Source organism: Penicillium waksmanii (genome assembly GCF_028829765.1).
Source record: "Penicillium waksmanii strain IBT 27052 chromosome Unknown utg000004l:1.0-5674109.0:1.0-5678898.0, whole genome shotgun sequence".
Classification (NCBI taxonomy): domain Eukaryota; kingdom Fungi; phylum Ascomycota; class Eurotiomycetes; order Eurotiales; family Aspergillaceae; genus Penicillium; species Penicillium waksmanii.
The window spans coordinates 4889978-4902670 of record NW_026643251.1 but is presented as its reverse complement, the minus strand read 5'-3'; the positions used below and the strand labels follow the sequence as shown (position 1 = coordinate 4902670).

The 12693-nt window shown below is 49.3% G+C and overlaps 6 protein-coding genes across 6 annotated transcripts; 2 read left to right on the top strand and 4 right to left on the bottom strand.

The window, feature by feature from the left end:
* Positions 1–99: 99 nt before the first annotated feature.
* Positions 100–1632, bottom strand: N7481_004647 (alpha/beta hydrolase; the record flags this gene model as incomplete). The annotated part of the gene is made up of 2 exons (XM_057263866.1): positions 100–1078; positions 1139–1632. The coding sequence occupies 2 exons, from the start codon at positions 1630–1632 to the stop codon at positions 100–102; spliced, it is 1473 nt and encodes a 490-aa protein (XP_057125527.1).
* Positions 1633–2082: 450 nt separating this feature from the next.
* On the bottom strand, positions 2083–5398 carry N7481_004646 (uncharacterized protein; the record flags this gene model as incomplete). Its single annotated transcript, XM_057263865.1, has 2 exons — positions 2083–3793; positions 3876–5398. 2 exons carry the CDS (start codon positions 5396–5398, stop codon positions 2083–2085), a joined length of 3234 nt encoding a protein of 1077 aa, XP_057125526.1.
* A 653-nt stretch (positions 5399–6051) lies between these two features.
* On the bottom strand, positions 6052–7127 carry N7481_004645 (esterase/lipase family protein; the record flags this gene model as incomplete). The annotated part of the gene is made up of 2 exons (XM_057263864.1): positions 6052–6726; positions 6819–7127. The coding sequence occupies 2 exons, from the start codon at positions 7125–7127 to the stop codon at positions 6052–6054; spliced, it is 984 nt and encodes a 327-aa protein (XP_057125525.1).
* A 949-nt stretch (positions 7128–8076) lies between these two features.
* N7481_004644 (putative mitochondrial methylglutaconyl-CoA hydratase (Auh)) lies at positions 8077–9100 on the bottom strand (the record flags this gene model as incomplete). Its single annotated transcript, XM_057263863.1, has 2 exons — positions 8077–8647; positions 8736–9100. The coding sequence occupies 2 exons, from the start codon at positions 9098–9100 to the stop codon at positions 8077–8079; spliced, it is 936 nt and encodes a 311-aa protein (XP_057125524.1).
* Positions 9101–10003: 903 nt separating this feature from the next.
* On the top strand, positions 10004–10360 carry N7481_004643 (uncharacterized protein; the record flags this gene model as incomplete). Its single annotated transcript, XM_057263862.1, has 1 exon — positions 10004–10360. One exon carries the CDS (start codon positions 10004–10006, stop codon positions 10358–10360), a length of 357 nt encoding a protein of 118 aa, XP_057125523.1.
* Positions 10361–10390: 30 nt separating this feature from the next.
* N7481_004642 (uncharacterized protein) lies at positions 10391–12442 on the top strand (the record flags this gene model as incomplete). Its single annotated transcript, XM_057263861.1, has 1 exon — positions 10391–12442. One exon carries the CDS (start codon positions 10391–10393, stop codon positions 12440–12442), a length of 2052 nt encoding a protein of 683 aa, XP_057125522.1.
* Between the last annotated feature and the right edge of the window lie 251 nt (positions 12443–12693).

Below are 12693 nucleotides of genomic sequence, written 5' to 3'. Positions count from 1 at the left end.
TAGTAGTAACCTGGAAAGAGAGAGAAAGGAAAGGTTATCAACGCAATATTTCCCAAAGTTCTGGTAAGTAATGAAATCAATATTTACTAAAGTTTAGATCTATAATCGTGCCCTTTCACGCCTTAGCATCTCCTTCTCTCCCTCTAATCGCCACTCTGCAGATCGCCGCATCCTTGCTTCGACCTCTTTATCGTCTACATCGCTGACATCCTCAAGTGGAATTTTTCGGATTGATTGCAGCTTAAAGGGGAGATAAGTGAGTTTGCCAGTGGGTTCCACGCGGCCAGCCCCGGCATCACGACAGAACTCTGACAGCCCTTCGAAGAACCTTTTACCTGCTGGTGTAGACATCATTAAGAGTCCATGACAGTGGGGCATGCCTTCAAACTGCTCCGCGACAACAGATACACCCGCTTCGTGCATACGGCGAGCAGTGATCAGGCCATCATCTGCGAGACACTCCTCTCCAGTCGAGATAAATACCGGCGGGGCATTTTTCCAGAGATCCGGAGACGCAGCGAGAGGAGAAACGAGAGGATGCAGTACGGTCTTCGCGTTGACGTACAGATCGCTCCGTGGTGGAGAGACTGGCCATACGGCATCAGGCGGGACTGGAGCCGGAGCAAAAGGTGCAGACGCAGCTGCTTTATCTCCTTCAAAGGTAGGCAGGACAAGATAATCGAATTTGGCGTTTTGGACAGCAGATGGCATAGAGTGTGTGATATCGCACCACGGTGAGATAGTAGCCACACCTGCCGGTAACTCAATAGGTATTTCCTTGCCATGGAAATTGATTGAGCGGGAAGATCGTTGAAGAGTAAGTAGAGTCTGAAGCAGGACTAAGGACAGATTTCCACCGGCGGAGTCGCCAGCGATAACAATCTTGTTGGCGGGTACCGGGTCGTGCAATGCCCCTGGTGGTGGGTGGATAAGTGATAGGTACGCCGTCAGTGCATCAACCAGAGCAGCAGGGAATGGGTTCTGTGGTGCGAGCCGATATCTGACTGAAAGCACTGGGGATCCAGTCCGGCGTGACAGCTGCGAGACAGACACACGGTGGGTGCAGGGGTCCATCAAGCTGGGATCAAGATTAGCAATTTTGCCGCGAATTCCCTTCGGATCATCAGGGGCATCTCACAAGTAGGCACCTCCGTGGAAATATAATATCGTAGTATCAGATGAAACCTCTTTTCGTAGTTCGTGATACTTCTCCGTCTCTGAGATATCCGGTTGGGGCGCGTTCTTGTCCACTCCACTGCGATAACCAGTCCATTCAGCCTCCACGGGAGCTATGCCAGGTATATCAAAGGACTCATCGCCAGTCTTTAGCTCGTCAATGGCGTGCAGAACTGCATTTCGCACATCGATTTCGGGGCTGGGCAGGACGACTTTGGAGACCCAGATAGGGCCTTTGATGCCGGGGTCGCGCATACTATTCTGCTGGGTCTTGGTGACAGAATTACTGAAGGTCATGAACGAGCGAATAATTGCGACTGTCAACTCGGTGCGCAAGTCTTGCCGACCAGAGACGGGGGACATGTGAATACCATGTTGGATGAGGGTTTTCAGTATCATCGGTACCCGTGCCAGCATCAGCTTCAGAAGGCCGATGCTCGGCGACATCATACTCATTTCGGATGAACAATTTTGTCGTCCAGCTTCTAGGGTTGTGATGAGATGAAAAGGAGATCTAGATTGAAACCGGATTTGGTTCCTCTCTGCGTCCGTGCCGAGGCCCGCCCCCACAGTGATGAGATGATCCGCAGTCTCAGGCTGCCAGGCCCAATAGGGATTGCGGTCACGGTCTCCAGGGCTTCCATGGTAATTCATTAGAAATCAGACTGCCAATACACAAAATGCTTGCTACCGAAGACCTAGGAGAAGAAGCCGGATACTACATCTCGATTGATTCAAAGTTGAAATTATTGTTGAATGCTACCTAGCATGAGATATTCTTTATGTTTTCTATACGCCTTGATCAATGATGCATAACAAAAAAAAGCGGACGTAGTTTCAAAACGCAACAACCTGCAGATATTGAGCAATATAATGAAGTGGTGACAAACGCCATATATGAGTGAATCAAAACCGTACTCCCAAACCATCATGATTCAGAGGCCGTGGTGGCGAGCTTCCACTTCGCGGCCGCATTCTGTATGTATCTAAAGTTGGCTCCGGCGCCAGCGCCGGGGCATAGAATTGAACACCTTCCTGTATCAAAGGACCGGAAAGATTGCGATGATACGTTTGGTACGTCGGGACGTGTCGTGGAACTTGAAGTCGGGCATTCTCGTGCAATCTTTGGCGCGCCTCGCGGACATCAACGCGATGTCCCCTGAAGTGCAGAAGATGCGCAGGCTCGATATCGGGGTTCCAGCTCAGCTCCATGTCTTGTAGTCGCTCATCCACTGAGCCCAGGCGTTGGCTACGTGGCGGGGGATAAAGACCATCTGACTGCAGAGCACTTCCTGGCCGAGACATATCACCTACCCAGCTGGCTGTTCCGGTGACGGGCTGTGGCTGTGGTTGGGGAATCATGGGTGATGCAATACGTGATATTTCACCTTGTTGCTGGAAACTTGGGATCGGTGAGAATCGCGGTGGGTATCGGACAGGCTCAGTTGCCCAAGACTGATGTGATAATGTCGACGACCCGCGAGAAAGGCTCTCAGGCCCGGGGTGGTCTGAGGCCCGTGGGATTATATTATCAGAAAATGCATGAGTGAGTGGCAGTGCCCCGGGCATGATCGCGGAAGGATGAGATATCGGCGTAGGATTGGCAGGTGTAGATGCAACCGGACCCATTGGCATGGGTGGTCGATTTGCGTGGGATGACATGGTAATGCTGATGTCCTGGTCATATGGCAGAGGTGGAGGTGGGTATGGAATGAGAGATGGCGTGCTTGCAGACATATCCTGAAGATGGAGCGGGTATGGGAGGATTGATGGAACACTCGACGATAGATCTCGCCGAGCAGGTTCAAAAGCAGTAGCAACTGATGACCGGCGAGAGTGGATTTGAGAGTTAGGTGCTGTGTGTAGACCACCTGGTCCATCGAATTGTTGGCCATAAAAGTCTGTACCGGATTCACTATAAGTTGAACGAGTGAGTGGCTCTGCTAGAAGCTCGTGGGAAGTCAATTCGTGAGATAGCGGAGAGGCAAAAATATGACCTGTTTGGCCGTCGAGTGACTCCACGGACGGCTTCATCTGGACACCAGAAACATGATCCATTCCACGAAGAGGGAGAGGTAACGATGCCGGGCGACGAAGTGGGAGCTCTGCCTCAAGCATGCGCCGGGCTGCCATATTTGCGTATGTTGGAACATTTTCCTGCATGGTGGGCACTTGTACCTGAGATCGATTTGGGGGTGTAGCAGTGGATTGCCCATCGCTCAATCGGCGGACTGCAGCCAATGCCTTCTCTGCAGCCGAAGCCAAAATTGTAGAACTGCCGCCATTATCTGGCGATACGCGACTTAAGGATCCTCTCCCGTGCACTTGTGAGATCTTCACCAGTGGAGCGGCCGGCTTAGCACCACGTAGCCGACGAGGGCCTCTATTTCTCCTTCTTGGTTGTCTCTCTCGCGGCGTTTGAGCTTTGGTATGCCGGTCGACTACTTGCCAACCATGATCATCAGATGGAGCGGGAGCGGGTGGACTTGGTGCTCTCGGTGACGGTTTTGGTTTCTCAGTGCTCTGGCTCAATTGCGATAGGGATGGTGAAATCTGTATCGCCCCTTGATTCTCTTGGTCCGTTTCGTAGCCTTCCTCTGATTCGTAGCCTGCTTGTCTGAAGATATGAGGCGGGAAAAGTTCCAATCGAAAGCGGGCATTGTTGCCTATCTCCTCGGGGGGATTCCGCACGAGCAGACCCTGATTCAGTCCAGTTCCATGTCGATCGACGCGACATACCCTCATCTGCAGATGATTCAGGGAATGATGACGATGAACTGCTTGAACGATCAAAGACCGACTTTTGATTGCGGTTAGACTCCTGGGAAGAGCTCGGAGACCTACGGTCAATCTCATTGGTGAGGCTCTTCATCAGTTGTCGTAGATTCTCTCGCGCTTCTCGAACAACCGGGGGATATGCGCTCATCATGGCCTTTTTAGGAAAGAGCTCAACCAATCGAGATGCATGGGTTTCGTATTCTCGATAGTCGCGAACAAGTCCACAGTCGTGGTAGTGGGTCATCCTTTCTTTGGCCGTCTCATACGACTTGCATAAGAAGCGAGTCGCCACAATCAGCCACGAGTTATAGAATCCAGGGTCTTGGTTGCTCATGGCACCGTTATACTCGTCGTCTTTGATCCGCAGTTCATCCCGGCAGAATCCCTGCACCACACTGTGGATTTTGACCACATCAACAGTCATATTTCCACGGTAAATCGAGAAGAAACCTTCCTGGCTACTCTCTGTCATCGACCCTGTCAGCTCCGGGTACGAATTTGTAGGCTTGTCGAGCTCATGAGTCAACTGCTGGTCAGATGCGTTTTGCTGGAAGCTAGCCTCAATGTCCGATGTTCGTTCAATCAACCCGTAATGAATGAGAGTTCCAAGAGTAGTATCAAGGTCAGGCTCCTCGCCGGGTTGGGCGCTGCTTAGAATCTCTGCATTCTCGGCAGACATTTCATATCTCCCAAGGTTAAGCAGGCCCACGGGAACATGGTGGCCGAGAAATGCAAGTAAGTTAATCAAATTCAATGCCTGATGTTGATTCAAGCGGTATAGATCATTCATAATGCTGAGGAATGGTTCCGCAAGCTTCTTATCTGTCACTTGGTGCTTGACGCGGTATCTCTCAATTGGCTTGCGAGTGGCATTGAGACGGTGACCGATGGCATGAATTGCTAACGGTAGGCATTCGTAGTGCTCGACCAATTCAATGCCCTTTGCAGCTTGCTCCTTCGTAGGCCTTTTGATACCGAGATCTCTAAATAGGAGCTTACATGCATCTTCCACATGCATTCGGGGCATTGACAGGCAATATGGCTCAAATAGGCGCTGCTTCTTTCGTAAGGTGGTATCGATAGAGGTGTAAATGATACAACATCGCTTGTTCCAGGGAAGGAATGGTTGGAACTCGTTGATATCCTCATCGTGGTCAAACGTTATGCCGTCAAAAATCAATAGCCAGTCATGACGCGTCTGCAGCCAATTTCTTACGGCAGTAACATAGCCTCGGGATTCCTGGTATTCCGGTTCAATGGTTTCCTTCTTGTCAATCAAGGTAGCAGCCTGGGCAATTTCCCAAAAGCATTTAGCGGTTGACTCGCGGGACTTTGCATCAATCCAAAAGATTCCACCATAATAGCACTCGCGCTGTGCAAAGGCATATTGACGTGCTAGGTGTGTCTTCCCGGATCCTGGGACCCCAGAGATGAGGACAGCCATGGTACGATCCGGCCGGGATTTGGCCTTGAACAAACGATTGTGTAGGATATCCAATTCTTTCTCCATTCCAAAAAAGGTTGCATTGGGATGAAATCCTGCAGGTGCCACAAAGATCGGTGGATCCTTATTGGAGTAGTGTGAGAGGGCCAAATCACCGTTGCTAACATCGGAAACAGGAGAATTGCGACCATCAGTGGCTGATGCACGAGGAAGTGCAAGTACGGAGTGACCTATTGGGAGAAATAAACATCAGCTAAATCTGACTTCTGGAAAGAGAATGAATTCAACAGATTGCATGTTATCAGCTAGACTGAGGAACGACAAAGACGGGAGCCACCCTGTGATCGGTCACGGTCTGTTAAGATACAAAAAGGGTGCTCATCAAACGGTGCAACGGAAAGAGCCTCTTCGAAGCATGGTCTCAAGTGAACAAGGGCGAAGCAAATTGCAAGGTCATCTTAAGCATATCATTCTGGTCGACCAAACAAGATAACAAATTCATCACACAGCCACAATTCGGTCTCAAACAGGGGGCTCCTCGACTTCATAATCTCTCAAGGTCACTGCTTCTTCTGGAGGAGGGAGTGCCCTACCAGTTGAATTTAAGTCCGGCATGCTGTATCCGATCGGATCGTCTACTCTAGCTGCAACAGTCAATATCCAAAATAAAATAAAATAGTTGGGATATCTGGCTTACCGTCATAAATTTCCCTTGCCTTATGCTGCTTCTCAAGGGTGCGAGCCTTCTTTTCCTCGACCCAGCGATCGGCAATCACCATAGGAGCCTGACGGGAATACCGGAGAATCGCCTCCGCAACCACTTCATAGCCGGCGGCATTCTCGTCATCGAACTTGCACATGTGGCTATGGTCTGCTTCAATACCCATCCGCTCCACACCTTCCAGATAGGGGGCTGCCGATGCCTCGTCGACGATAATTTCGCGAGTCCCACGAACGTCGGTGGAGCGAGTTTCGTGGAAAAGGTAGATGTGGAAACGACTCATGATATCAGCGAATAAGCTGTTGATATGCTGTAGAGTTTCGTTGTTTGTTCGCAGGGCCTTGACAAGCTGTGGAGAGGCCTCCATAAATTTCTTGGGCATAACAGCACTGCAGATGTTGTGCAACAACAGGCCCCATTTGGCGATATCAGAGCCATTATGGGGAGTTCCAAGGAAGAGGATACCAAAAGTTGATACGTAGACGGAACGGAGGTGCTCGGTTTTCTCGTTGGAAAGGCTACGGCTATAGATGAGGGCGCGTTTGACGACCAAACCACCAAGTGAGTGGCAGACAAAGATAATGGGGCGATCGGAACAACTCCGAAGCTAGAACCGTAGATTGTATCAGTATCGTCTGATACCTTAGGTACCTAAGGTAGGGAGGTACCTAGATAGTCTCACGGATGGAAGTAACTTACGTTGCGATTGGCAGCCAGATTTGAAGCTAGGGTCTCCGCATGGCTAACGATGGAATCTCGCGATGCACCATCCGTGAATGCGGTTACGTTCGCGTTGTATCCATAGGTTAGAATACGGGGACGAAGAGGGGCGAGGACATCTGGCAGTAGATCGACTGGCCAGTAGCAGTTGGTCGACTTGCTTGTCCAAGAATCATGTGGATGGCCATTTAGACCGTGGACGAAGACGATATCAACAGTGGGGGCCCCATCGCGGGGAACATAGACCTGCGTCAAGCCAAAGGGCTTGAACGGAGACGACTCGGACATGTGTAGTTGGGAGGATCTCAAGTTATCAATCCAAGGCCATCATGCAGAGTCAACTTGAAGTTTTCGACAAGTAGAGGAGATGTAGGAGCAAATCAGGGCGAGCCCCGCGATATATAAAGGTCTTGGGGGGATGATCTGCGTCCGAGTCTGCAGGTGATCGTATTCAAGATTTACCTAACATTGCTGTTCCCCTGACCACGGCGGGTGACTGGCACCTATTCCAAGACCTACTTGGTGGGGCGTCTCAGCCTATAACCTTTGGAACCCTGAAAGCCCTGAGGGTGTGATAGCCTCGTTGAACTCGATTCAATTCTCTGTGAGTTGCGAACAGAAGAGGTTGACTCAACTCACCAAGGCTGTCTTCATGACTCATGAACAGGCGGCCATTTTCCCCCTGAGCCCGGGTTCCTGCATTGCTATTTCGTACCTCGCCCGTGGCGCAGTTCGCCCTTCGCCCTGAAGGGGCAACCGCAATGGTGCCTGACGAAAGGGCGGCAAGCTTACCCCAGGGGCAGGGTACAAGCTACCCGCTCCACAGCCGCAATCGACCCAGGGTTTCTACCAGCGATGATACCTTTCTGTACTGAGCGGGTAGTTGCATGCAGAGATGCACCCGCTTTACAAGGCGGCGCTTCGGGGAATTCGATACGAGCTGCAGAACAAGCAACAACACCCTTCAACCCCTTTGATTGGCCGCCCCCTCCTTTTATTATCCTCTATTTGAATGATGTACGGAGCAGGGTGAATATGGCAACCCTACAACTTCATTATGATAGACCGACGGCTTTACATACGCTGATAGTCTGATGTAGACTGCCATATCTCAGGTTGAAACTATAGATAGGTGATGATTATTTCAGGCCAAAGGGCGCCAAGAACAGGCCATTAGTAGATCTCCAAACTTCCCTGCCATGGTGTTTTGTATTTCACATTTCGCCACCTTCCCAATCTATTGTCCTCGGAAAGCTGGCTTCCGCTTCTCTGCAAAAGCGCGCAGCGCCTCATACCGATCTTGTGTCTCAATAACTCCCTCATAGGCAGCATTCTCCGAAATCTCCCCCAAAGCAGCGCCTTGTACTGCAATCAGAGCATGTTTAATGGCAATGGGTCCTCCCTCACAAATATCCAGTGCCAGCTTGATACTCTCCCGGAGAACCTTCTCGCGCGCCACGCCCTCTTGGGTCGCTTCCTCGGGGAGCACCTCCACCAGGCGATCGCAGAGTCCCATGAAGTAGGCCTCGGGACCATACACCCGTCGGCCAGTCAAGATCATATCGCGAGCACGAGGAATGCCGATCAAACCGGGCAGTCTGTAAGTACCGCCTGCGCCGGGAATGATGGCCAGGCGAGTCTCAGGGAGGCCGACGGTACTCGATGAACCGAAAACGCGGAGGTGGGTGCACAGTGCCAGTTCCAGGCCGCCGCCCAGGGCCATAGAGGAGATGGAGGAGATGGTGGGGATTTCAAGCTCGGCGAGGGTCTTGAAGGTGCTTCGGAGCTTGAGGAGGAAGTCTTCGACCCTATTTTTTGATCGCGACGTGACCATCGGTTAGCCGGATGTCTTGAAGAATGGAAAAGAAGTACCACGTGAACAAGGGAGGTTCTCACTCAGCAGGTGACATTGTAGCGCGCTCCTTCAAATCTGCGCCGGCGCAGAATGCCGCGTCGACATTGCTACCAACGACCAGTGCCCGGGTTGGTCCATTGCCCTTTTCCGCAGCGATGGAGTTCACCTGCGTTGATAGGTTTTCGAGCAGCTCACGCGAGATCGCATTGCGGGCCTTGGGTCGGTTCAGTTGCAGAACGCGCACATGTCCAGATCCCGGGGCAGGGATTTGTTGGGTCAGAATGATGTCGTTGGCGCTGCTGGTGCTGTACCGCGAGACGAACAACCGGGTGAATGTCGCGGTTGGTCGTGAAAGGAGTGGGGTGGTGGTGAGACGGACGAGCCGCGGTGACAATGAGGTGGCCATCTTCAAAGTCAATGAGGACCGAATGTGACACGATCACAAGTGTAGGTAAAGGTAATACAGAATACAGACAGGTGAAGAAGTCCAACTCGAACTCGAACTTGAACTCGGGTGTGGGGAAGCTGCACCGACGATGGCCGACGGTTGCCGGGCGGTCGGCCGGCCTTTTGCGGCTACAGAACAGCGGCCGAGGCAGAGTTATAGTGTACTACTAGTAATAGAATAAAAACAGTCTGTATTTAGAATTTAGCATATATATATATAGCGACGAGAGGAACTGGATGGAAAATGAGATGAATGAAAGAGATGGATAGGTGTGGAGGGAATAGCCCTCAGAGCAATATCTAACACTAAATAGTACTAACGCTACTACTAACTATCAAAGGAAAAACATGCCACAAAGGCTACAGAGGCCACAAAGCAGTGTGGACTCTGAGCCCCAGGCCTCAATAATGTTGAATGGTGAAATTTTAAGAATAAGAAAGAGCCCAAACGGTTATAATACGAGAAAAGCTAAAAGAACTCGAAGCTCGATTGCCAACCTTGGAATCTTACTACTTCCAAGGTTGTAACTAGTATATTCAGCTTCCAGGAATGTCTTCTACTAGTACTAGTAGTACTACTTCATTACTCTCTGTCGTATGGTACGCCAAATATTCTGATTAAATTATGAGTATTCTTTATTGTGAAAACAACTTGCTTTTTCTTTTGGCTTTAGAGTACTCAAAACTTCCTGGCTTTGATTCTTCGAGTTCTTTGACACTTGACGTTTCTTTGAAGGGACATTGGGGTGTAGGGTTTTATAACAGCCACTTGCTGGCAAACTGATTTTCTTTTCGTGGAAAGTACTAGTATCACTCCTATTTTTTTATGTTTCTTTTTCTCTTACTTGACAAGTTACCCATCATGGAAAATCATGTTAGCTTACCGGTCAATATTTCTCTCGAAGGGCGCACGGTACAATCTATGGAGGAAGCATTTAAGATTCTACACGAATGTTCACGAGATGAGGTTTATCCCATAGCAATGCAGATGCAATCCGAGCTTATGGGGTTTATTGAGACCGGCGAGGACTATCTGTATAAGCTCCATGAGTTTGTTGATAGAGGGGAGTTCTGGCGCGGTCATGAGTTAGACGAGGACACCTTTCGATATAAATGGCGGGCAGCTAGGGATGCTATCGCTAATAGGACAAAGAGACTGGAATATATCGACAGTATTCGAGAAAAGGCTATCAAGACATGGGGAAGTGACCATGCTTAAGCCTTTTTCTTACGTGTTAAGACCCGCGCCATGGCAGAAAAAGTAAGCAGGCTATTGACAGCCAACCTCGAATATACGGCCATACGCCTTATGATCAATAACGAGATTGTGAATCGCCTTTCCGCAAAATCACGAGGTATTAAAAAGGATAAAGCTGTGATGCAGGGGGATATTACTAAAGCTTTTTCTAACCGCTGTCAGAGGCGTCTTTCAGGAGAGAAACGTCAGGAGCTTGGTCTTGAGATTGATGATGATGGATTCTGTTGTCGCGCTGGCAATGGAAGGGCTCTTGTGAATGATTCTGAATTCGAAAGTGACAATAATTTATCAAACGACTCTGTTCAAACATCATACGCCGAATCTTCAGACGAATTCCACCGTGAAGCCTCTCAGGATTCTATATCTAGAGAAAAATCAGAAATAGCAGCTAGAAAGGGAAAGAAGCGAAAGAGAAAAGACCCATCTCAGTGCGGTTGCCTGCTCCCTAATAGCACTCTTCGTCGTGTCTTTCATAATTCGGAACCCGAAATGAAATGTCAAAAGGCCTTGCGCAAAGTTGGACGCAAGATATACAAAAACCACGACAAAATCGACACCAATACCATTTGCTCGAGCCATAGTCGACAGCTTTGTAACATGCTAGGAATGTCAGTCAATAATACACATAGAGAACGAGCGGACCGTCTCGATAAGCTGTATCATGGACTTGGTGCCTGGGAAGGCACTCGCGCTCGATATTCGGACTGGTTTCAACGAACCCAGCCGAGCGAAATCCCCGTCAATATGTTCCGTTTCCAAGAGAAGAACATCCGACCGATCGTCGAAAATTGGGATAGTCTCGAGTATCTCACATTCCAGAGTCTCTATCGACGATGTTTTGGGAAAAACCAGCTACCAGCTCTTAAACAAACAGATAATCTTATGCGAGCGAACGGAAGTGTAGTCATTCCAGGATTTTTCAGTTGGCTCAAGTACGATTTCGATGGTATGCATCCTGGTGGTATTCTTCGACTGGCTCTACAAGAATTCGCCCTGTATGACTGGCATTTTCGCCCTCGCACAGATCATCCGCGACTTGGATGGGCAACAAACATGTGGTATAGTTTGATCCAACAATTAGTGCGGCAAGATATAGTCTACTGGATGTGGCATGTCTACTTCCGCCCTGATCATATGTGGCGTTTGATCTCTGTACCTCATTGCTCCCAGAGCGCCTATCCTGGAGAAGGAACATGCTTTCAACAACTCGATATAAATGTACGTGCCTTTGTCAATACTGGCTACGGTAAGAGCTTTTTACAGGGCTCTGTGTCTCTCGAAGACGAAGATGAGCAAAATTGTGACGAATTATTACTCGGTATGAACCGTCATCTGGAGCTTTGGTGGAACGATGTATCTTCTAATGGTCTGGTAGGGGATGGTAATCTTCAGCAAATCATCTCTGAGATGTGGACATCAGAAGATGTAGAGAAGTACGGCATTGATTGGGTCAAGCAAGTCTGTCAAGCTACAGATGTACGTTTCAGTCTCCCAGGTCTCCCACATAAATCTACAGACCGGACAACAGCTCAACGACACACGATTTCAGCATGTTACGTCGGGATAAACGATGATCATTCCGGCCTGGATCTCACCGAATCAGGGACCTGGGAGGAATTATCCCGGAGTCATCGTGACTTTATACCAGTTGATAGAACATTAGAAGACTCGGACCAAACAAACGATGGAAGTGACTCGGATGAGAAGATGCATCATATCTTTCCGGGTATTTTCAGGTTAGGTGGTCTTGGTGCTATCTCAGATGCGCTTGTCGGGAGGGAAAGATGGAACAATACAGAAACTATTCAGATGGTGAACCTATTGTTCGGGTCAGATGAGAGTGTGGCTTGGAAGTACATACAGGACTGGAGAGAAAATGCCTTCGCACAATACGTAATGGCGTTTGATCGAATGGTTAAAGCTGAGAAGGTTACGTACGGGGAAAATTCGTATTTTAATCGCGTTGAAGCGGGATTAAGTATCCAACCAGCCTTTGTGCAAGGTGGGGATTTTGATGATGAAATACATCCGAGCATTGAGTGAGCAAACTTAGGTAGAGCTAGATTACTTGTCTTTGGAGCGGAGTTATTGAGTTTGTTGGTTTTTATCTACACTTTGAATCAGCATGCATACTAGCATCATATTACAGTACTACGTCGAATGACAAATAGGCCAAGGAAGAAGTGGACAAGGGAAAAAGTAGACCGAGAATGATCCAAAGACATGCTGAAATTCATGTAAAGCCCGGCTGCGGAGGTAGCCAAATAAAATCTATGCGCTGGGTATTGAAGAAA